Genomic DNA, 25,013 nt, shown 5'->3' with positions numbered 1-25,013 from the left:
AAACTGTACTTAATCTTGTCTTCCTCCATACCAGATAGTATAGGTGATGCCCAAAATTGATAGTATAAATGTTTCTTTCTGACCCAAGTTCTTACCTGCCTGTTGAAATCTAGGCCATTTCGATCATTTCCTAGAAAAGATAAAAATATATGCATATTAGTTGGTAGCAGGTTTCAAAGAGGCTGAAGGTTAGAAAAAAACTAGGATGTTGAGACGCGTGTGGCTCTATTTTGAAAAAGAGCACCTGCTTCTCTTGTGGCTGGGATCCTCCTCCTCGACCTGTTTCCTGGAAACGTCTTTGGAAATTCTCCTCCAGGGTGATGATAGCCAGGTAAAGGGTCACCTTTACCTGACAAGTCAGGAGAGGCTGACTTGTCTGAGGTTGCACAGCAAATCAGAGTCTGTGGGGAGGACAGCTGGCCATGCCAACCGGAGAGCTCACTCCACCGCATGCTTCTATGCCCGGGCTTCCCCCTCAGATGGAAGCTGCTGCATCCCTCCAGGGACCAAGGGACGAAGAAGAGACCAGCATGGATCTCAAAGGACTCCCTAGGACAGAAGTCATGCCACTAGCCCAGCCCTTCAGGAGAGATAACACCTAAAGTATATCAGCTAGACAGCTGTCTTTCTTGTTTTTTCACACCCTCAACTTTTACCATAAATGTTGGGTTGAAAAAGTAAATATGTGCTTAATAGAAATGTCTTTCAGTGGCTGGGCACAGTGGCTCACGCCTGTAATCCCAGCACTTTGGGAGGCCAAGGCAGGAGGATCACTTGAGCTCAGGAGTTCAAGCCAGCCTGGGCAACACAGTGAGACTCCATTACTACTAAAAATACAAAAAAAATTAGCCAGGCATAATGGCACATGCCTGTAGGCAGGAGGATCACTTCAGCCCAGGAGGTAGAGGCTGCAGCGAGCCCTGATCGTGCCACTGCACCCCAGCCTAGGTAACAGAATGAGACCCTGTCTCAAAAAATAAATAAATGCATAAATAAAAAAGAGGAAGAAAAGCAAAGATTTTGGTTAAGAAAAAGTCTAAAGTAGTGGAAAAATCACCCTACCAAGAGGAAGTCATAATTAATATTTTTGTATATTTTATGATCTTTTTTATAATTGTTTCTCTTCATGGATATATACCACTCTATATAGACTTTTATCCCACTTTTTCCAGTGAGCACCATAAATATGTCTCCTGTGCTATTAAGGAACATTGTAAATGCTTCTATGCTTATAAATATCATTTTTAATGGTTACATAATATTACATTAAATGGATATACCATGATTTGTTTAAACATATACCTATTATTAGCAGAATTGTTTTCACTCTTTGCTAAAATAAAACTTCCTATTCACATAGCTCTCCAGGACCGGAGCTGCCGCACAACCTTCCTTTGGGCCTCCTGTATTACTGGTTCTATAACAGCAAGCAAAATAGTCATTTATTAAATACAGTACACTGAGCCCAGCACTGTGCAGCACATGCATATATATATATATACATATATTAATATGCATATATACAATATGCATATATATAATATGCAGAATGTGTGTGTGTATATATATATGTAATGCGCTCCAAATACATTGGTTGAGCAAATGAGTAAACAAATTCAAAACTCTCAAGATAGCTTTGGAATAAAGTCCAGATTCCTTGGCACAACGTGGAATTCCCCATATGTCCTATCTCCTGCCTACCTTTTCTGCTCTTATGCCACTGACAATCCTATCTTACTTTTTCTCCCAGGTACCCTGAGCTCCAGCCACACAAAGTACCACTTGCATCCTAACAAACCACGCGCTCATGTTACCGTGCCTCTCTGCATTGCTCCCTTCCTGCATGGAGTTAGTCCCTCTCCCCTCTGGAATCTGGGAGGCCTCTCTACTGGTTGCGTGGCACTCATTGTGTTACTCCCTCTTAGTATGTTTCCTTCTCCTGCTAGTCTATGAATTCCTTGAGAGCTGGACAGTGACATGCTTTTTTTTTTTTTTTTTGTCCTCAGTGGCCACAAAATGACCACAGTTCCTAACATGGATCAGAGGCTCAAGAAACGCCTGAGAGGTGAATGAATAGGGTCTAAGAGAATTCCCTGGAGCTCTAACCCCTTTTCCTCAGCTGTGTCCTAAACAACCATGGGCAAATGTAACCCTTTCCCGTGTGGTCATGAAGTCATGACGCATCTCTGAGAGCAGGTGGGCTGGCAAGGTGGGAGCAGAAGATGAATAGCGGTGGGGTCCCGAGAAAGAGGAAGAGGTGAGATGCAAAATGATCTCTGAGCAAAGCCTGGTTTTGAGATCAGCTATGATGATATATAAGATCTGCTAGGGGTGCTGGGCGCAGTGGCTCAAGCCTTTAATCCCACATGAGTGGATCATTTGAGGTCAGGAGTTTGAGACCAGCCTGGCCAATATGGTGAAACCCTGCCTGTACTAAAAATACAAAAATTAGCCAGGCGTGGTGGTGGGCACCTGTAGTCCTAGCTACTCGGGAGGGTGAGGCAGGAGAATCGCTTGAACCCTGGAGGCGGAGGTTGCAGTGAGCCGAGATCGCATGACTGCACTCCAGCCTGGGTGACAGAGTGAAACTCTGTCTAAAAGAAAAAAGAAAAAAAGAAAAAAGATCTGCTAAGCGAGCTAAAGATGGGAAGGACCCACAGCCACAATAGTTGTGTTGAAAGGGGTAGATGAAGGTAAAATTGCTTTTATCTTAAAAAAAAAAAAATCCCTTTGTGACATTGTGATGTTGTGACATTGGGTTAATAAGGAGTAATGTTCAAAAACTTGACAAAAGAACACATTCATTAATTCAACAAATATTTACTAAGCACAGTCTATGTGCAAGGCACTGTTCCAGGCACTGGGAATACAATCTTGGAGAAGATGGAAGTCACTGGCCTCATGGAGTTTCTTTTCTAGTTGAGAAGACATAAAAAAGAACTAAGCAAACAAAAATGCACTGTGCTTTCATCTACAGATAATTACTGTGGAGAACCAGAAGGCACTGTGACACTGTAGAGAGTATCTGAGGCTGATCAGAAACAGGATGACTAGGGAGGGCCACTCAAGGGAGGTGATATTTTCTCTGAACAAAGTGAGGACCTAGTCTTTTGAAGGCCTGAGGAAAGATCATTCCAGATGGAAAGACTGGGTCCTGAGGCAACGGCAGGCTTGCATGCCAAGGGGCAGTAATGAGGTCACTATGGCTGGAGAGAAGAGTAGTGATGGAGAGCTGGCATGGGATCTGCTGGTCGGGTCGTGATGAAGACTGCAATTTTCAATCCAAGGAACATGGGTCAATCTGAGGGTTCCGAGCAGAGGAGTAACATGATTTGACTTAGGCCTTTACACCTGCAAGGGTGAGAGAGGAGGAAGGGAGACCAACTGGGAGGCTGCCTCAATGGCCCAAGTGGGAGGGCAGTGGGCTGGACAGGATGGTGGCAGTGGACACAGTGAGCAGGGCCAGGATGTACTTAAGCGGACAGCAGACAGGGCTGGCTGATGCGGGGATGTGGAGGGCAGGGGAAAGAAAGGAATCAAGGATGATTCCTAGGGTTTGGGCTTCCTCAATGAAGGTGTGGTGGTGCCACTCGCTGTGATGGGGTGACTTGGGGAAGAACTCAAGAGTTATGCTTGGGACATGCAACGTTTGAGATGCCAATTAGATGTCTCAGAAGAGGTGGGGAAATGAGTTTGACTCAGGAGAAGTGTTCGGTCAGGAGGTATCAATTGGGTAGCCCTCAGCTAATGGGTGGTAGCTAAAGCCACAGCACCCAGTGAGGTCACAAAGGAACTGAGCCCAGATGAGGAATAAAAAAGGGTCAAGGGTGGATGATGAGCAGGCACCAGCAAAAGAGACTGAGAAACAGTGGGAAGTCAAATGGAAGAAAGACGGGGCAAGGAGAGGGGTTTGGAGAGGGGTTTTCAAGAAAGGAGACAATATGCATTTGAATGAGACCTAGAAAGTAAGAAAAATAGCATTATATAACAGTTTGACTTGGAGAGGGTCATCAGGTTTGCGGACAATTAAAAAATGTCTTCACTTTTGATTTCTGTAAATGCTATTATGATGTTGTTTGTGAGACCCATAACACGAAAAAGTTGTCTAAGCACAATTCAGAGATTAATTTGAAAACTGACCAACACAAATCAACCATTTCTGTTGCCTGGAAGTTTTGCCGTGGCCCCCTTCTCAAGAGGCATCTCATTCTGAGGATGCACCTGCTCCACTTGGAGCCTGATGATGGAGTTTCCCCTTCTCATCAAATTCATTTTTACCTGCAGGGATATCTCTCATTTTCCTTGTTCCCAGGGACACTGAAGGGCAGGATTAGAGTGCAGGGGACTAGCAGAGCCTCCCAGGAGACTGGCCCCTAGCGCTCCAGGAGGGCTGAGAGTAGCATATGGCTCAGCCTTTGGCACTCAGGTAAGGCACTTCTTGGGAGATATGGCCTTCCTCATGTCTCCGAGCCCATGTGTCTGGGCGGAGACACAGGGGCATAGTCTAATGGAAGCATTAGGTTCATATCTGGTGATACTGTTGCTTCTCCCTCCAGATCTGGCTGAAGAGGAATCACCGCAGCCCTCATTTTACTGCCATACTTGTTCCTGCTTTCCTTCCGTGGTCACTGGACTTGTTCCACGGAGCAGCTCTCCCCACCCAGCCTATAGAAAGGCCTGGAAGGTGGTACCTGGCAACTGCAGACTGTGATTTAGCTCACGGGGCTCTGCTGTGGCCCCAGTGCTCCAGATTAAGGCAATTGGCCAGTCATTCCTAGAATGCTTAAGTTTATTCATCTTTGAAATGGTACTGAAGGTACTCCTCTTTCCCAGAGAAAGGAAGAGATGCAACGATTATATTGTGTTAAATATTGGTCCACGATCACCAGAAACTTTTCTACTCCTGTAAGATGCTGTGTGAAGGAGCAGCAGGGTATACTTAGAAAGAGTCCTGGACTGGAAGTCAGAAGACTGGGGTTCGAGCCTGAGCTCCATCGCCACCAAGCTATGTGAATTGGGTCAAAGCAGGGACTTCCTGATGCCTTAGTGGTAAAACAAGGTCATGATCCTTGTTTCATTCCCTTCCCAGGAATACAGTGAGAACTGAGTGAGATAAGCTGATGGCTAGGCTTTTAAACTGCAGAGCTGGGTTCCAGACACCCTAGACTACTCCCTCAAAAAGCGGAGCCTGATCTTGTGTTAGGGACTTTGCATATGCTGCTCCCTCTGAAAGGCCCTTCTCTCCTCCTCTTCTAGCTAGAAAATACTTACCCTTCAAGACCCAACATAAATATCATTCTCCAAGAAGCTTTTCCAAAGGAAAACAAAGGATTTCTTCCTCTGTGCTTCTGTATCATTCATTCATTCATCGACAGGGTCTCACTCTGTTTTCCAGGCTGGAGTGCAGTGGTGCGATCTCAGCTTACTGCAACCTCTGCCTCCTGGGTACAAGCAATACTCCTACCTCAGCCTCCAGAGTAGCTGGGACTACAGGCATGTGCCACCATGCTCAGCTAATGTTTTAATTTTCTTTTTTGTGGATATGAGGGCTTATTATGTTACCCAGGCTGGTCTTGAACTCTGGGCCTCAAGCCTCAGCCTCCCAAAGTTCTGAGATTAAAGGCATGAGCCACTGCACCCAGCTCTTATCCCTTATAGCACATACCATGTTTTTTTTTGTTTTTGTTTTTGTTTTTTTTGAGACGGAGTCTCGCTCTCTCGCCCAGGCTGGAGTGCAGTGGCCAGATCTCAGCTCACTGCAAGCTCTGCCTCCTGGGTTTACGCCATTCTCCTGCCTCAGCCTCCCGAGTAGCTGGGACTACAGGCGCCCGCCACCTCGCCCGGCTAATTTTTTGTATTTTTTAGTAGAGACGGAGTTTCACCAGGATGGTCTCGATCTCCTGACCTCGTGATCCGCCCGTCTCGGCCTCCCAAAGTGCTGGGATTACAGGCTTGAGCCACCGCGCCCGGCCTACTATGTTTTTTAGTCAGTGGTTTATGTGTCTGTTTCCCTCATGAGATTTGTGAGCTCCCAGAGGCCAGGGTTGTTATATCTTGTTCATCTTTGTGGCCCAAGTGTCTAAAACAGTGTCTGACACATAGTAGGTGCTGAAGGATCATACATTTAACAGATCCAAATCACTGAGAAACTGTAACATAAACTAACCTCCTATTCACACCTAACAAACCACAGGCATCCCCATCCACAGAAACCCGAACATGTTCTATTTCCAAGCCCTGGCTCCATCTTTGGAAGATGGCTGCCACTGCAGAAAAACCAGACCAGAACAGAACACATACGGCCAGCAGCATTATTTTCAGAGTCCAACACTGAAGTGTAACCTTGGAGGGGAAACCACCTTCCTAAGGCCACACATAGCCTCAGAGAACCTGAACCAGGGCAACAGCTCAGATTTCTCAACTACCAAACTCACACAGTTTTTCCAATAAATCCAGTGCATTGAGTGACACAGAAAAAAAATTGAGTATGGTTTTAGACCTTAATCAACAGCTTAGGCTAATAAAGAGGATAGATGCGTATCAAATCTGGAAGCGATTCAAAGCAGAGAGCAGAAAGCAATACATAAAAGTAGACCACAGAATCAGGATTAGAAAATATTTGGTGGGCTCTAACAGGAGACCCAAACCAACAAGATAAAATGTAACAGGAATAAATACAAAGTTCCATATTTAGGCTAAAAAAAATCAACTATATAAAATCAAAGATAGGGGAGGTGGAACTGTATGTTTAGAAATGGTTAAGATGGTAGGCTGGGCGCGGTGGCTCATGCCTGTAATCCCAGCACTTTGGGAGGCCAAGGAGGGTGGATCACGAGGTCAGAAGTTTGAGACCAGCCTGACCAACATGGTGAAACCCTGTCTCACTAAAAATACAAAAATTAGCCGGGCATGGTGGCATATGCCTGTAATCCCAGCTACTCAGGAAGCTGAGGCAGGAGAATCACTTGAACCCAGGAGGCAGAGGTTGCAGTGAACCAAGATTGTGCCACTGCACTCCAGCCTGTGCAACAGAGCAAGACTCCGTCTCAAAAAAAGAAGAAAAAAAGAAAAGAAAAGAAATGGTGAAGATGGTAAATTTTATGTTATGCATTTTTTACCATGATAGGAAAATATAAAAAGTAAAACAAAAGTTTTATTAGGAAATTCTATTTTGACAAATAATGTAAACTGGAGATCCGCTTTTCTACTTCATATTGGATAGTCAGCTAAAGTAGTCCAGTTGCGCAAAGATATGCCCCACTTTTAAGACCATCTGCTACAACGTGGAACCTGATAAAGACTGCTTTCAGCAATACCAACAACCAACCTCAAAATGGAACCAAGAATAGAAATAATCATAGCTGAAACACAAGGCGATTAAAAATTTGTGTGCATATTTTAAGATACTTTACCATCAAAATTGCCGTGAGAATTAAATGAGGGATTCATTTTGTTTTGTGTGATAATGATATTATGCTTAAGAAGGAAAACGTCTTCATGTTTTAGAGATGCATATTCCCATATTTAGGACTGAAATGTTATAATGTCTGTAATTTAAAGGAAAATATTCCAGTAACGAGAAGGGCAAGAATCTGATGGTTGCTGAGAAGGGGCGATGAGTGCATGGGGTTCATCGCATTAGTCTCTCCTTTTGTGTTTGTTTGAAAATGTCCAGAATAAAAAGATATTGAAAATAAATGTATAAATAAAAAACTTCAGAAAAACAGCGGAAGCAAATATGGTGAGATGTTCATTATTAAATCCAGATGATGGGTATGTGGCTGTTCATTAAAGTTTCTTTTCCTTTTTCTGTATGTCTGAAATTTTTCAAAATAAAAGTTGAAAAGGTTCACTGAGGGAACATTTGAAAGCACCTGGCCCTGTGCCTGCTGCAGTCAGTGCTGAAATAAATGTCAGTGGACTTTTCCTTCCTCCCCATATACTTGCCTGGAAGTGAAGCGGGCTTAGCCTGCAGCTCCAAAGAGCAGAACAATGGCAGAAGCTGTGGGGAAGCAGGCCTCCTCTCAGCATAAGGAAGAACTCTGTAAATAGTGTACCTGTCTTACAGTGAAACCTGCAGCGTCACAGAGCTCCCCATCCTCAGGAATATTCGAGCGGAGGCTGCTTATTTCAGGGCTGTTACAGAAGTGATGTTTGAATTGATGAGGCAATTTGATAGCATCAAAGGGGATCTCAAGTGACCTCCCAAATTCCCTCCATCTGTTAAAGTCTTAGGATTCAATGCATTTGATTGAAACGTACCAGGGCTTTTTCTTCCCCTCCCAGAATCTTGTCACTGTCTACAGCATCTGCAAAGAGAGGCACAGGGAAGACCAGGGAACTCTCTTCACCGTTTCCCTGGGTCCTGTTGGTTCTGCATACAAATAAAAGATGAAGTACACAGAAGGGAGGGGTGGGGCAGAAAAGGGTTCACAAAGGAAGTGGCAGAATTCCCTATCTGGAGGTCTTGGGAGCAAATGGATGACATCTGTGCCAAGTAGGAAGGGCCAACAGCTGGGATGTCTCCAGGCCTCTTTTGGTTCTCATGGACCCCTGGGAATCTCTGGGCCAGGAGGCCTCAATGGCAAGAAAGTGGGAGAGGGCATATACCTAGGCACCCTGGCTCATAAGGCTAGGAGGGACCGCAGGGGACCACCCAGGCCTTTGGGATGATGTGGTTTTATTATTCACCTTATTTTACAGGTGAGGAAACTGAGCCTGAGCCTGAACAAGGGTAAGCGCTTGCACAAAATGAAAGAGCTTTTAAAGCATGCGGGTATGTGGGGAATGATCCTCAGGGGGAGGCAAAACAAAATAAAACAAAACAAAATGCATGTCTCCAACCCCAATGCACTGTGTTCTTCCATTCTTGGAATCTTTTTTCTTTTTTGAGACAGTGTCTCACTCTGTCATCCAGGCTGGACTGCAATGGTGTGATCATGGCTCACTGCAGCCTTGACCTCCAGGGCTCAAGCGATCCTCCCACCTCAGCCTTCCCAGTAGCTAGGACCACAGGTGTGCCACCACAACTGGCTAACTTAAAAAAAAAAACTGTAAAGACAGGGTCTCACTATGTTGTCCAGGCTAACCTGGAACTCCTGAGCTCAAGCAATCCTCCTGCCTCGGCCTCCCAAAGTGCTGGGATTACAGGCATGAGTCACCGTGCAAGGTTCTGGCATCAGTTAAACTCGGAGAATGTCTGAGGACTCATCGAAGACCCAACTTAACCCCCCAACACCAGCATATCCCTGCTCCACACAGTGCCCAGGACTGTGCATCTGCACCACACAGCTCGCAGCGAGAAGCCAAGCTGCAGGTGGAGGGATTTGGGTTAAATATGAGAACATTTAGGTCCACAGAATTTGAATTAAGTGATCAAGAGGGTAAAAGGCACACTAAAATTCTGGGGAGCCCCAGGATTCCAATACAATCTCCTTAGGCCAAGATGGCCATAATACCCAATGAAGTCCTGCAGAGGAAGTCCAAGGATCCTAATGGAGGAGGTGCCCAAATGTCAAAAGCAGACTCTGCCTCCATCTCTCCTCCCTTTGGCATCCGTGGGCACCGTGGACGCCGATCAACAGTGACCTGAGCTCCCTGGCCGAGCCCCTAACACCAGGAGCTGGGCATGGGGCCCCTAGGAGGGCCCTGCTTTCCCACCTTGGAGCTGAGCCAACAGCCAGCAGCCCAGCCTAGAAGGCTGATTTGCATAGCTTTGGCAGCCCTGGGATGTGAGTTTGCCTGGGGAGCAATTCTCTGGGTGAGGGAGGTGGAAGCCTCAGAACTGTTCAAGCAGGATTTTTCACTTCTGCCTGGTAAACAATGCAGAGAACATTCGGCAATGGGGCTGAGCCTCTCCCATTTCTGATTCTCTTCTCACCAGCTCCGCTTTCCAGTATAACCCAGTAAGACTTCCAGGGACACTACAGGACCACTTGGCACCTTGCTGGCACTTCCTGGGAGAGCAACCATTCAGCTACTGGGACCTTGGAAGCGTTCCTGAGCAGCTAGCCACCAGAGCAAATGGAGAAGCTTCCAGCGTGGTCATTTAAACCAGCCCAGAACAAGTTTTTTCCAGGATGCCCCCAGACATTATGCCTACCTTTTTTGGTACTTGAGATTCATCCAAGGAATTGGGAAGTGTTCCCTAATGGTCAGAGTTCTGTCTAGAAAACACACAGTAAACTGGGTTCTAGGGTCACTTTGGAGGCTGTTTTATGCTCAACTTTGACAAGTGGCTTAATCTCTGTAGCCTTCCATTTCCTCTAAACATTACATTAAAACAAAAAGTTGCTGTCTCCATTCCTGCCACCTCCTTCATAGGAGTGAGGAAATATCCAGGAGGACCCTCAAAGCAATCCTTGAAGCCACCTGAAGAATAGGACCCAGGAGGCCCTGTGAGGGACTGTGGGAAGAGCACTGGTTTAGGAGTTGGGAGGTCTGGGTCTTATTTCTCCACTAGCTGGAAGTACTGGGTCAAGCCAGGGTGTGGATAGCAAATGCAAAGGCGCAGTAGGTGTGCAAGCCATGCCCATCACTAATGGATCCTGGCTTTGCCCTTTTCTTCCCTAAACTCACACATCACTAATGGATCCTGGCTTTCCCCTTTTCTTCCCTAAACTCAGACATCACTAATGGATCCTGGCTTTCCCTTTTTCTTCCCTAAACTCAGGGCTCACCGACCATTAGGGATGACCAGAATTAGTGCTCCTGAAGACACTCACTTGCTACTCCAAGACTGGATGATCTGTTAGGTTCTCTCCATCCCTGACAGTCTGTGGATTGGGGAGTTTTCATGGTTTAAAGCTCCTACCTCTCTACGCAGAGAAGAGTCAACATGACCAACCTCAGGGTTTCCTTGCAATTTGGCCTATAGGGCATCCTAATGACTTTCCTTCACATGCACAGTCACGAAATCAAACCCCGAAGCCTGCTCTCCAGGCTTGTCCCACAGATACCAGGAGGCCAGGGCCATGCCACAGTGGGCAGAGGGGCTCTGCTGCACCCGCCTTTGCTACAGAGGAGCCCAGCATTCCCCCAGCTTCCCACTGCAATTTTTCATGTCATTTTTTGAGAAAGGGAAGGTTCCTCACCAAGGTCTCCTTGCTCATTAGGAAATACAATCCACATTTCTTCTCAGTTTCAGCAATAGGTGAGGCACTCTGGGCTTCCCATGCAACAGGAGATCCTTGCCTCAATCCCAGCCCCTGTTGGCCACACACTGATGCTGCAGTCATGGAGCCAGGGGCAAAAGTGGCAGCATGGTCTGGGCTAAGCAGAAGGACCATCCTGAGCAGACGGCATCAGGTTCCAGAAAAAAGTGTCCAGGCACTCAGGCCACTGCTGCAAGGAACGGGGCCAGAAGATCCAAGTTCCCCATCAAAACCTTGACTCATAGTCCCCTGGCCTTGGAAAAATAGTAAAAGTCCAACTTCAAAGGAAGTTAAATAAGAGCTCTGTTCTAGTTGCACCCAAAAACACATCTCAGAGAAACGCCCCACCCAGACGCTCTTTTTCTATCAGAGCTGTTTTGTGCTAGAGAGGAACCAGAGACTCCTAGTTCTGGACCCACCATTTACAGGTAAGGAAACTGAGTCCCAGAAAGGACAAGCCATGTGCTAAAGGTCACGCAACCAGCAAATAGCAATGCAGGGACAAAATCTCTGAGCTCCAATGCCCAGACTTGACTCTGTCCACGACAGCCCATGGGGTTCTTTTGACATTGATTCCAGACCAGCACCACTCCAGCCCTACCCCAGCCTTGCCAGAGGAAGGGGCTCAGAGAGGTTTAAGATAAGTTAAGAGTCCAAGGGGCTCTTTCCTAGTCCTCTCCCCCAGGCTGAGGAAAGTGGGGGTGAGAAGGCGTAGGGAGCGAAAGAGCAGGGGGAGCTACCAGAGGCGCAGGATTCGGTTGGGCGCTGGCTCTCACGTGGGCACAAAGATGTGCTCAGTGCAGCTCAGAGGGGTGCGTGTGGAGTGAGAAAGCTTACACCTAGAGATGCGATCTCACATTTGTAAAACAACTCACACTTTTGAAAACTACTATAGATACTCTCATTTCATTCATTCCTCACAAGGCGTCTTACACATCAGGAAACTGAAGCTGGAAGAGGTTATGTAACTTGCCCAAGGTCATTTGCTCCACAGCTGGAGAGAAAGAACTCAGATCTCCAAGTTCTGGCCCCAAGGTCCATGTGCTGGCCACCAAAATGCCTGGTTCAAATGCAGTTGTTCTTTCTTTTGCAGCATACTTTCATGTCCATTTCTTATTTGATCCTCACCCTGCCTGTGAGGTCTGCAGGGCCGGAATTACAGAAATCCTGTGTTACCACTGAGTAAAGTGAGGCTCAGCGGGGTCAGGGCTTATCAGAGAGTGGAGAAACCATGTCCTTTCCATGACATGGTGCGATGCTGCCAGGGTCACACTCTCCCCTCCTCTCTGGAGCAGTGTCCCCAGGGCTGGAGTGAAGGGGAAAGGTGCACTCAGAGGCCCTGAGAACAGAGCAAAAACCCGTGTGGAGGAGCCAGTGAGAGGCTAGAGCCACGGGACCCCAGGCCAGGGTCACAGAGAGCCCCTGAAAGTGAGAATCGAAGGGTATGGTGACCCCGAGATACAGCAGCAGCAGGTCACCTGGTGCTGGGCCACTTCTGAGGGAAGGGTGGTAGGGAGAGGGGAAGCTTTGTCCGAGGAAAGAACAAAAGAGCAGAATGGAACAGAACAAAAGCAAAGGACAGAGGACCTGTTTCGGGGGCAGGGAAAGGGTCCTAAGGTAACATGGGTCTTGAACTCCCGCTGTGACCTTGGGAAAATAATCCCCCTTCTCTGACCCCGGTCTCCTCCCCTATAAAATAGGAAAATAGGACAAGATCAGAGAATTTTCAAACATTTTGGCAGCAGAACACTGTTTTCAAATAATAAGGATTAATTAGTAGCTGACATTTATTGAGCATTTACAACGCACCAAGCTTTGTAGTAAACATTTTATACACATGACAGTATTTAATCCTCACAACTACCCTATGAGTGGGTGTTCTTATTATCCCCATTTTACAGATGAGGAAACTTGAGGCTCAGAATGGTTAATTACCTCGCCTAAGGTTACTGATTAATAAATCACTGAGTAGAGACTCAAACCCACATCTGTCTACCAGCAAAGGCTGTCCATACTACACCATGGTATCTCCAAATGAAACCTCATACGAAGTTGCTACAGAAACTCAAGGGGAAAAAAGGACTTTTAGGTCTTCTGGAACTATAACATCTAGTCTCAGTGAATCTGCCCCGTCTCTTAGCACTGGGTCCTGGGAGGAGGAGGTGCTTCCACCAGCTCCCTCCCCTTCTTCCTGCCACGTTCCTACTTCCTAAGAAGCAAAGATAAACTTGAGTTAGGATCCACACGAGGAGCCCACAGTGGGTTAATGTGACAGATGCATCTCCCTGGGTGGCACAGTGGGCTTCTTGTCGGGTGACAGTCACTGAAGCATGCTTCCGACTCGAGAGTCCTGGACGTGTGTGGGCACAACCGTGTGCTGACCACGAGTGAATTCATAGGCAAGCCTTCCTGGGAAACAGGCCATATTCCTAACTGAGGCTCCCTGGAGTGGCTGGTGGTCACAGCACCCACCCTGTGGACACTTTGTCCTCCTGATACTGATAATAGCAAATAGCATTATCATCCGGCAGGCGCTCTTCTAAGTGCCTTACAAATGTTGACTCGTGTAATCCTCACAGCAGCACTATGAGGTAGAGACTATCATTACCCCTGTTTTATAAAGGAAGAAACTGAGCAGATAGCCTTTAAGTAACTACCCCAGTGTCAGAGCAGAGGAGCCCTTCTTAACACATTAGAGACACTCAGGGGTGCAGTAATTCACACTGCTCAAAGAGCCTTACAAATACTAACTGATGTGTGAAAGGATTAGAGTGTGTTCACAGATCCCAGCATCTCAGCTGGAAGTTGTTTTAGAGACCCTCAGATTCAGACCCTTCATCTTATGCACAAACTCGGGCCCAAAGAGGGACGGTAACTCAGGTGAGGTCGCAGGTTCGTGATAAAGATGAGTCCAGAATCCATCTGTCCTCACACTTCCTTGGTCAAACGAGAAAGTGCAGGGATTATTCCCCAGTCTCGCTGAGAGACAACCTGAGATGATCCATCCAAGGTCACCAGAGGGAGGAAGGCATGAACTCAGCCCCAGAACTCACTCAGTGGTCCTTCCCATGAACTCAGATGGCCTCAGGACACTGAGGGGCTAAATGGAGCCCAGGTGCAGGAAGGGACAGAGACCCAGCCGGCTCTCCTGCGAGGCAGAAGTTATTACTCCCAGCCCAGCGCAGACTCCTCCAACCACCCCTAGCTCTCCGGGGCCCGTGGAGATGGGGTGGGAAGGGAGCCAGTCAAGTACACACCTCCCTTTGATAACTTGGAGCCCTGGAGCCGACATTTGCCAGCAGGCTTAACCCCTTTTGTCCATACTTCCCTCCTCAAGAAAACCTTAATCATCCTCATTTGAATTTCAAATGACCTCTCCCCCTCCCCACCCCAACAGGCTTTGAGGCAGGGATATGGAAATTCACCCTGCAGTATGGAAATCATCGCCCTATGCAAATTGGGCGCTGAGACCCCATCGTCATAGCAACCACCCAGTTTCCTCTCCTTTCCGCACCTCTCTGGGCTCTGGCTTAGATTTTTGTTCCTTTTTCCAGCCCAAGCAGCTGAAGGCAAGGCAAGCCCCCTACTGGGGCAGGTGGAATGTCCCCAGCTGAGGTGCCCATTGGGGTCCAGATATGCCAGGCTACCGGCCCACGCCTGTCTTACAAACCTGGACTGGGCACACCCAGGCAAGGCCAACCGCTGGTTTTTCTGGCTGGGCTAAGCCAAGGGTGGGCTAGGCTGTGGTGGGGAAGACTGGGAGAGTCTGGGGGAGACCATGAGGCCCCCAGAGGTGGCAGGCAGGAAAGGAGACACATGGGGGGCTTTGGTGGTGCCAGTGGTAGGAGATGAAAGGCAGTGCGTGGAACCTGTATGTAAAATGCCATGCAAATGAACACCTATTATTTTTTGAGTCAACAACAGCACTGATGCTTTTGGGAGATGCCTGCAGCTGTTTCCCATGCTCCTGGCTTGGCACAAAGGCCTGCCCTCCCTGAGTCTCCCAGGGATCTGCTGTTACCCCAGAAGCGCCCACCAGCAAGCTCACCAGTCCAGGGAGGGCCCAGATGGGCACTTTGAACTCTTGGTGTCTGAAGCCCATAGGAACGAAACCTAGCCACTTATGAGGGCTCTGGTCACACATCCTGCCCTGTCCTGCCAGACCCCCAGGCTCCAATGTGGGAGAACCCCAGAAGCCCCTGCTGGGGTGACCTCATGACGCTTTCCCTTTAAGTACTCTCAGCTCGACTCTGGCCCTCTTCCTCCAAATCAAAGCCTGTGGGGAGTGGGGATGAGAGGAGGGGCTCCTCCCTTTCCGTGTTCCACTTCTTTGCCTCCTAGACAGTCCTAGGGGTGGGTCATCCTGCGCCAGTCCTTCGGGGGGGAGTGGTCTCCACAGACGTATGACAAATGCTGGCCCCAAACTCCAACTTGTCATCTCCTCTGCAACTCCTGTAGTTTCACAAACTTCCTCAAGGACCCAATTCTGCCTTGAAAGAACAAACTCGACCAGCAAAGAGACTGCCTCCAGGTGCACCCCACACTCTGGGGTCTGAAATGTATGTCTGTCTGTCTATGCAGGTGCTTGGGGGCTGGGTTGGGACAGACTGTAGCTGCACGTCAGTTGCCTGGGTTCTGGCTGCTCCTCAAGGCCCTAAGACTTGTTCCAATTTGGTTGCTCATTTCTTTCTAAATTCTTTTTCCACTTTTTCAGGACTTTTCCACACTCAGGTGTTCATTGCCCTAATCGTTTCTGGGGGAGGAAGGTGAACCCAAGGTACTAAAAGGACTTACTCCCAGCTTGGAGCTGGGGGAGTCTGCAATTTTGGGTGCCTTAGTGAAGGGTTGAGGCCCAGAAAGCTGCAGTGGCCTGAGTCTCTGGATGCTGCTCCGTCTTCCAGTCTGCAGGGTAGGTGGGTATTATGCTACCCCGGCCAGCAAGGGACAGACTGGGACCTCCCTCTCCTGCTGAGTTCCCCATCATCATCCCCCAACATCTCCAGGGAGGGAGTGAGAGGAATGGTAAGGAGGTCATAAGAAGATGTACCAGGGTCAGGTGGAGCATTGCTCACAGAGGCCACAGGAAAGAGACTTTCTAATACACAACACAAACTCCACTAAGGTAGTGCACCGCAAGGCATGAGCCACCGCGCCCGGACAGCTACCATTGTCTTATGTCCCCTGTCCCTGGTTCTCCACGTTGACTCCCAGTCTTCCTACCACCATCTTTAGGTAGAAAGTCCCCGCAACGGGCCGGGCGCGGTGGCTCAAGCCTGTAATCCCAGCACTTTGGGAGGCCGAGACGGGCGGATCACGAGGTCAGAAGATCAAGACCATCCCGGCTAACACGGTGAAACCCCGTCTCTACTAAAAAATACAAAAAAAAAAAACTAGCCGGGAGAGGTGGCGGGCGCCTGTAGTCCCAGCTACTCAGGAGGCTGAGGCAGGAGAATGGCGTAAACCCGGGAGGCGGAGCTTGCAGTGAGCTGAGATCCGGCCACTGCACTCCAGTCCGGGCGACAGAGTCTGGCTACGACCAAAGCTGGTCTGTGCACTGTGGAGGTCCGGGACCAGATATAGACAAACAGTGATTATAAGAAGTTAGAAATGTTGGCTGGGTGCGGTGGCTCACACCTGTAATCCCAGCACTTTGGGAGGCTGAGGTGGGCGGATCACCTGAGGTCAGGAGTTCGAGACCAGCCTGGCCAACATGGTGAAATTCCATCTCCACTAAAAATACAAAAATTAGCCAGGCATGGTAGCACATGCCTGTAGTCCCAGCTACATGGGAGGCTAAGGCAGGAGAATTGCTTGAGCCCAGGAGGTGGAGGTTGCAGTGAGCCAAGATCGTGCCACTGCAGTCCAGCCTGGGTGACAGAGTGAGACTCCATCTTAAAAAAAAAAAAAAAAAAAAAAAATTAGAAATGTTAATAGCACATCTAGGCACTCCATCAGTGGGCCTCCAGCTGAATTGTGTGTGAGCCCATTTGGGTGCTGTTGAGTACGCATGGTAAGTGCAAGCTGCATGCTGTTGGGCACAGCACAGTAGGTCTGGGTACTTGTCTGTGACAGGCTGGAAATACAAACACTGGTCCTCCTCCCAGACTGTTTGAGAAGTAGTGCTCTAAGGAACAACTACACACAAACCAAGGGAACTCTGGGTGATAAAAGATGGCTCATGGATGCCTCCCGCACCAGGCTCCCTCTCCTTTTTCCCCTTTTACGTTGGACAGAAAAGGAGTCCATGTTCTACTGGGGGCTGCAAAGGTGGCAACAGGGGTCAAGGGGTGACCATTTCCTTAAGGAGATCTCCAAGAGGAAGAGGGACTGGTGCCGGGCAGGGCTAGCCCAGCTCCTCATGGCTCATCTGAACCATACAATCCTGCCCCCTCTGCTTACCCTAGTCCTGGGTGTTGGCTGGGGAATCTATGGATGAGAAAGTGTCTATAGTTGTAAGTCATGGTACACATGTGAGCTGCTGCTGTGGCTGTTTTATTGGATAAAGTTCTATGAGTGCTGGAGGCAGAGAAGCAACTCCTGGCACCACAGGCTGTTCTCCTGCTATCTCTGGCACATGGAGCCACAGTCTAAGGCTGAGTGGTGGATCAGTACCTACTAATTTCCCTGTCACAGAAAGGAGAAACAAGGTGGAGTGGGAGCCACTCTGAGAAGGGCAGAACAAGGCCAGGTACGGAGGCTCACGCTTGTAATCCCAGCACTTTGGGAGGCCGATGCGGATGGATCACTTGAGGTTAGGAGTTTGAGACCAGCCTGGCCAACATGGTGAAACCCCATCTCTACTAAAAATACAAAAATTAGCCGGGCATAGTGGTAGGCGCCTGTAATCCCAGCTACTGAGGAGGCTGAGGCAGGAGAATCACTTAAACCTGGGAGGCGGAGGTTGCAGTGAGCCGAGATCATGCCATTGTACTCCAGCCTGGGCAACAAAGCAAGACTCCATCTAAAAAAAAAAAAAGGCAGAACAAGAGGTATGGGCTTATGCAGCAGCATGAGGGTCTTAGGTGAGAGATAAGAAAGGACTTCCCGGCACTGAGGATGGCATCCTGTAGTAATAGGCAGCCAAGGCCAGGCACAGTGGCTCACGCCTGTAATCCCAGCACTTTGGGAGGCCAAGGAGGGTGGATCATGAGGTCAGGAGTTCAAGACCAGCCTGGCCAAAATGATGAAACCCTGTCTCTACTAAAAATACAAAAAATTAGCTGGGTGTGTGGCACACACCCTATAATCTCAGCTACTCGGGAGGCTGAGGCAGGAGAATTGCTTGAACCCGGGAGGCAGAGGTTGCAGTGAGCTGAGATCATGCCACTGTACTCCAGCCTGGGCAACAGAGCAAGGCTCTGTCAAAAAAAAAAAAAAAGAAAAGAAAAGAAAAGAAAAGGCAGCCAAGAGAAAATGTGGGATTGGTTTTCTTAGAGATATAAAATAGACAAAAAATAAGTCTCTAAGAAAGTAGCTTCTCTCATTTTCCAGGGATGGGTTTGAAATGTCTCCAAAAGAAGAGAGAGACATGGACAAGATGTCCTCTCAGGAATTCATAGCAGGAATATCAGGACCCCCTCGATGTCTGGGGGGCTACGGTTTCATTCCTCTCTTCCAGACAGGTGAGGGATGAAGCCAGTACAGACAGAGGTGCAGACCCTAAAGGCCACCTAGCCCACCGCTTCATTTTATTCCTGCACTACCCACCTCCTTCTATTACGATGAGGAAATTCAAGTCCTGGGCACAAGTGCATGCAGGACTTAATGATGGACTTTGAAAATTGCACACCATCACCCAAATACAGTTCAGACTTGCTCTGTCATTTAATCATAAAAAGGGAGGGAGTGTCTGTGTATGTGTGTGTGCGCATGCGTGCACACATGCTCACACATGTGCTTCATCTAGAGATGGTTGTCAGCTGGGCATGGTGGCTCACACATGTAATCTCAGAATTTTGGGAGGCCATGGTGGGAGGATTGCTTCAGGCCAGGAGTTCGAGACCAGCTTGGGCAACATAGCAAGATCCCGGCTCTACAAAGAGATAATTTTTAAAAATTAGGCGTAGTGGTGCACACCTGTAGACCCAGTTACTCCAGAGGCTGAGACAGGAGGATCACTTGAGCATAGGAGTTCAAGGTTGTGGGGAGCTGTGATCACCCTACCATACTCTAGTGTAGGTGACAGAGTGAGACTCTGTCTTTTTTTTTTTTTTTTTTAAATAGAGTTTTGCTCTGTCTCCCAGGCTGGAGTGCAGTGGCGCGATCTCGGCTCACTGCAACTTCCGCCTCTTGGGTTCAAGCAATTCTCCTGCCTCAGTCCCCTGAGTAGCTGGGATTTCAGGTGCCTGCCACCACATCCAGCTAATTTTTTGTATTTTTAGTGGAGACAGGGTTTCACCATCTTGGCCACGCTGATCTTGAAGTCCTGACCTCATGATCCACCCACCTCGGCCTCCCAAAGTGCTGGGATTACAGGCGTGAGCCACTGCGCCTGGCCGAGACCCTGTCCTGAAAGAATAAAATAAATAAAAATGGTTGTCAGGTACTTCCTAGATTTCTCCTGTCCTCTCTGCCATTTTAAGAATAGTTTTATTAATATTTGGACTGAAAAATCACACTCACCCCTAAAAGTCTTCTGCCCATTCCTACCAGGAACCTTACCTCTCAGCTGCCATTTCCAGCTTGTTTTCTTGGGGAGGCAGCAGGGTCTCATTCTTTCTTTGGGACCTTATGAGAATCACTACCCTCCTGTGCCTCAGTTGTGCTTCCCTCTAAAATCACGTCCGTGCCTTCTGAAAGCCATGCTGAAGATCCCCAGGGTCAGGTGGGGAGACTTTCTGCAAAGGGTCCCCAAACAGCTGACTCGCCTCTGAGGTCCTTCTGCAGGGTGGGGCTGATGTTAGTCATTCCTCCTCATAGACAAGACAGTGGAGGCCAGGGAGGAAGGGCAACAGGAAGGGCTGACAAAGCCCAGTCCCCTCCCTCATCTCTAGCTTCCCCCTTTTTCCCCTGGGCTTCCCTCTTGGAGTCTTTCCTTCACAGATCTCTAAGCAGAGCAAAAGTGCCAAGGTACTTGCCCTATAGTCATCTGGGCTTGAAGCCCCACACCAGCCCTACCCCTGCCAAATGACAACTGAGCCTAAGGGTTATGGGGGTGGGGAGTTGGTGGGGACTTGGCTCCCCTCTGGCCCCTCTGTGCCATCCTCCATAATTTTACTACCATTGTCTTGTCTTTTTTTTGAGACCAACTCTCGTTCTGTTGCCCAGGCTGGAGTGCAGCGGCGCCATCTCGGCTCACTGCAACCTCTGCCTCCTGGGTTCAAGTGATTCTCCTGCCTCAGCCTCCCGAGTAGCTGGGATTACAGGCACGTACCATCATGCCTGGCTAATTTGTGTATTTTTAGTAGAGATGGGGTTTCACCATGTTGACCAGGTTGGTCTTGAACTCCTGACCTCAAGTGATTCGCCTGCCTTGGCCTTCCAAAGTGCTGGGATTACAGGCATGAGCCACCGTGCCCGGATAGTTACCATTGTCTTATGTCCTCTGTCCCTGGTTCTCCACATTGACTCCCAGTCTTCCTACCACCATCTTTAGGTAGAAAGGCACTAGAAAGACTCAGGCTTAGTTCTGTCATTTTCTAGGTATGCGAACTTGGGAAAAGTAGCTAAGGTTCTTTCTCATCACCAGCTTCCATTTCTCCATCTGTGAAGTGGTCTAATAGTACTTACTCTCATAGAGTTGTTGTAAAGGCCAAATGCATGAAGTATTTGAGAACACCCTTACAGACATATGTTGTCACTGTTATCCAGGCAGTCATGAATTCCTGTACTAGAAGGACAACTCCTTGAGGACAGGGGTGCTCTTCATCTGAGCCCAGGATCTGCCACCAAGTCATCCTCCAAAGATGTCGGTTATACAACTACAAGCTAAGTCAGAGAAGAGGATCAGAGCCCAAACAGAGAAGACAGCTGAGGGTGTCAGAGGCGAAAGGACTGAAAGGGAAGCTGGAAAGAAAGGAATGGGGAGAAAACCAGAAAAAATGATGGAGAGAGAGAGAGAGAGCTCAGAACTGAGGAAACCTGCACAAAAATGCAAGATCCGGAAACAGATGGAAAGAATTGTGAAAAAGCAGAACTGTGCACACATCCTTTAAAATTCAGCCCTTAGAGATTATCTAGTCCAAACCCCGACTCTGTGGGGAGGAAAATAAAGGTCCACGTGGGGAAACGCTTGCCAAGATAATATGCAGGGAGTTAATGGCAGACCCAGGATAAGAGTCTGATAGAGTCAGACAAGGCCAAGTTTGATTTCTGGCTATAAGCTGTGTGAAATTGGGTAAGTCAGTTTCTCACTCTGAGCTGCGGTTTCCTCATCAATGAAAATGGGGTTAATCGTGTCTCTATCTCATAGCCTTATTGTCAGAATTAAATGAGATGCTGTAAATAAAGTTGCCTACATGTGCCTGCTGTGGGAGGAGGCTCTGTGAATGTTATGATCTCTCCCTCCTTCTTCCTGACCCTCTGTTCTTTCCTGCTTTGTGATTGAGGCAATGATGTGACCAGCATGGTCAAAAGTCACAGGGTTAGCCACATCTGTACTTGGGGGTTGTCAGTTACAGACCTGGGGGCTTTTGAAATGTGGGTAAGGCTATATTCTCATCCACCACCTAAATGAGAACAGAAAAAAATTGTTATCAGCCTCAAGAGTGGAGAAAAGTCCCAGCGCGGTGGCTCATGCCTGTAGTCCCAGCTACTTGGCAGGCAGAGGCAGGAGAATCCCTTGAGCCGGGAGTTCGAGGCTGCAGTGGCCACGACTGTACCACTGCACTCCAGCCTGGGCGGCAGAGGGAGAACCCGTCTCAAAAAAAGAAATGGAGGAAAAGTAACAACAGTTAAGGAAGCGATAGGTAGGAAGGACAGAAAAGCGGATAGTTCAGAAATCTAGAAAGAGGAAAGAGGACCGAACAGGGGCTCTGAGCTTTGGCTGGTCCCTTGTGCTGCTGCAAAGACATTCTGAGCTCTCGGGCAGCTTATTCTTCGTCTATGCCTTGGCTTCCTCACAGGCCAAAGAAAGGAAAAGATGTGCCACCCGGCCAGGTCTCCACCAGCCGAGGTCTGTGTCCGGCCCTGAGAATGCTCTCCTGGGCACTCCTGACCAGTGCAGATGGGGAAATTTACCTCCCTTTCCCAGTTCCTACCCCCAGTACCCCTTAGGGATTTCACACAGCAAAGGGGGTGCTTTCAAGGAGCCGAGGCTTTCTAACTCACCTTTGTTTATAGTTCCTTTATAACCCAGAGACAAACCACCCCTTAATTCATGCACTACTAAGAAGGTGAATCTGCCTTTTAAAATCCAAAGGAAGCCATTAAACCAAGTTGGTAACCATTGTGACTCATAATAAGCTTTCTTCTGTAAAAAAAAAATGAGTCAGAACGACTTTCCAGGAAGTTTGGTTACTTTAATTAGCCACCTCTTTCTTCTTGCCCTTAAACACATGCAGTAATTTGAAGATCACCTAAGTATTGATGCTACCAGCCAGGAGCCCTGAAGTGAGAGATCTACTGGTGGTAGTAAAGTTCCAGACATCACGGGCTCCTTGGAGCTGAACAGGCACCTGTGCAGAATCCTTTCCTAAATGGTGAAGGGAGCAAGCCAACCTTCCAGGCTGACGCACTGGCCTGAGTAAAGCGGGGAATGATCCAGAAATACTCAGCAGCGAAGCCCATCTGTATATTCCAGAATCTTAATGATGATCACAGCTGCCATGTGCCAAGCACTGTTCTAAGGAATTGAGACACCATCTCAAATAACTCTCAACCCACTATCTAAGTTGGGCATTAATTTTCTCCCTTTACAAAAAGGACAAGGATAAATTTTCAGGTCATGCAGCCAGTAAGCAGTGGAGCTGCAAATTTTATCCCAGGTCTGTTTGATTCTAGATCCATACTCTTCAAAGGTCATCCGTTCCTATCTCCTAGGGAGGCAAAGTGGCTGGTCTAAGGTCATATATTGAATTGGCGGTATCCCTGGATAAGAGACAGATTCTGAAGGTCTTAGTCGATGTCTGGATTCTTTCTCTCTTAACCTACTTTATATATAGCTCCCAGATAGGAAGTCAGAATTTGCTCAGATTGACCATAACACACTTACCTTCCTAAGCCCCAACAGGATCTGAACTCCCTCCCTTTCCTGGCTCCTCTTTCAGGGTTCTGTGTGGCTCATTCTCACTCCTAACACTATTACCCTGACTTGGTCACAGTAACAGAACACCAGTGCAAGCTGGTTAGGTGTGGTCTTCGTCCCATGTGGACACTCCCTTAGCTGTGTCCCCACACACCTGGGCAATGGGCCCCAGGTAAACAGAGTTGGCTCCAGTCAGCCTGCTTCTACAAAAGGGCAATCCAGCTTCTCTGGATCATGGCTCCTGGGCTGATTTTTCTCTAGGGAAGGGTGTCAGTGTGGGGACTGTATCTATCACTCCGTAGCTGAACTAAGTTTAAAGTCTTGCTTAGGTTTTTGAGATAAAAGGGAATCTTCTTCTCAACTGGGAAGAACAGGTGCCCCTCTCCACAGACCCTTAGTAAAAGATACTCTGCTAAATAATCAATTGAAACGTAAGTGTGACTGGCTCACATTCTCCTTGGTCTAGCTGCCTCTGTACATATGCACAGCAAAATAGAAAGATTGTAGTTTGATGTGTATTGCTACCTGTGCAAGGAAACACTGTTTCAGTATTAAACTGGGAAGCAGAAAAGTTTATGGCAAATGCATACTGTGGATGCTCTCCCCACCAAGACCCCGAATTATCTTGTCCCTGACAAGCATCTCATAGCTTCAAGAATGGAACTAGACTGCTCTAAAAGATTTGAAAAAGATTTTAGCTCTGGGGGACATTGATTCTCTTCCACTTCTAATTTCTATGTCTCTAATGATCCAGATGAAAGACTAATTGAGGTCTGGTTGGAATGCTATTAAAGTTATTTGGTGGTGTTACAATTTATACTCATCTTTAAGTTCTTTTTAATTATATGGAGCTTTCAAAGCAAGGCTTGGACTATGGAGGTAAAAATAGAGAGCTATGAAACTTTCTTTTATAATTCTTCTTTGTTCCTCTCACCTTTTTTTTTGACATGGTCCAGCCTCAAACTCCTAGGCTCAAGGAATCCTCCCACCTTGGCCTGCTGACTAGCTGGGACTACTGACATCCTTTCTCTTCTTTACAAAGCAAAGTCATCTCCAGGCACCAAGTCTTCCTCTCTGAGCCTATTTGCCACCCACATGCACATTATTTGGAAGAGTAACATTTGTACACAGGCCTCTTTGGTTAGTGCCTTGAGGAGCACTATCGAGGTATCTGGGGCTAAAAGGCCCTGGTTCCCATCTAAGACAGACAGGTTCTGCCTCTGCCAGTCACAGCAGTTGGGAACACAGCTGCTCCCGAACCTTTTTGGTTTTGTTCTGTTTTAAAGTATCTGGTCTCTTCCTAGCCTAGTTCCAGAGGTTTTATTCCACTGTGGACCAATATCTACTGTTCAAAGGCTCCAGAATCATATCCCATGTCCTCAGGGAATTCACTTAGTTCCTAAGACCAAGCTTTAGGGTCTGGATGGCTGAAAGACCAAGCAAGAAGAGATACCAGTTGTTCAACAATTCCCAACAACTCTCTTCCCCCCACCCCCTGCATTCCCGCTCCATCCCGCTAGAAGAGAAGACCCTTACCTGGCTCCACCTGGCTGAGAGTGTTGCGAGCATCCGTGGAATCAGCTACATCCCCACTCATCTTGATATCTGCAGGGAAAACACAACTGATTTTAATAACAGGTCACAATTTTTCTTGCTATGACATATGTGGCTTTAAC

At 47.9% G+C, this 25,013-nt stretch overlaps 1 protein-coding gene across 4 annotated transcripts in view; it reads right to left on the bottom strand.

Annotated features, from left to right (window-relative positions):
- The window catches only part of POU2F3 (POU class 2 homeobox 3), an 82,651-nt gene that overhangs the window by 51,469 nt on the left and 6,169 nt on the right, over nucleotides 1–25,013 (bottom strand). For 3 of the 4 annotated variants that reach the window (XM_011926965.1, XM_011926967.1, XM_011926966.1), the window contains exons 2-3: nucleotides 24,874–24,942; nucleotides 96–130 (exon numbers count right to left, since the gene is read on the bottom strand). In XM_011926965.1, the coding sequence (XP_011782355.1) occupies nucleotides 96–130; nucleotides 24,874–24,942 (104 nt within the window). Of the gene's footprint in view, nucleotides 1–95; nucleotides 131–8,262; nucleotides 8,310–24,873; nucleotides 24,943–25,013 lie in introns of all 4 variants that reach the window. The other variant, XM_011926969.1, reaches the window with a different exon arrangement.

This window comes from Colobus angolensis, unplaced genomic scaffold, assembly GCF_000951035.1.
Source record: "Colobus angolensis palliatus isolate OR3802 unplaced genomic scaffold, Cang.pa_1.0 Scaffold7, whole genome shotgun sequence".
Lineage (NCBI taxonomy): Eukaryota > Metazoa > Chordata > Mammalia > Primates > Cercopithecidae > Colobus > Colobus angolensis.
This window is presented reverse-complemented; position numbering and strand designations above follow the sequence as displayed.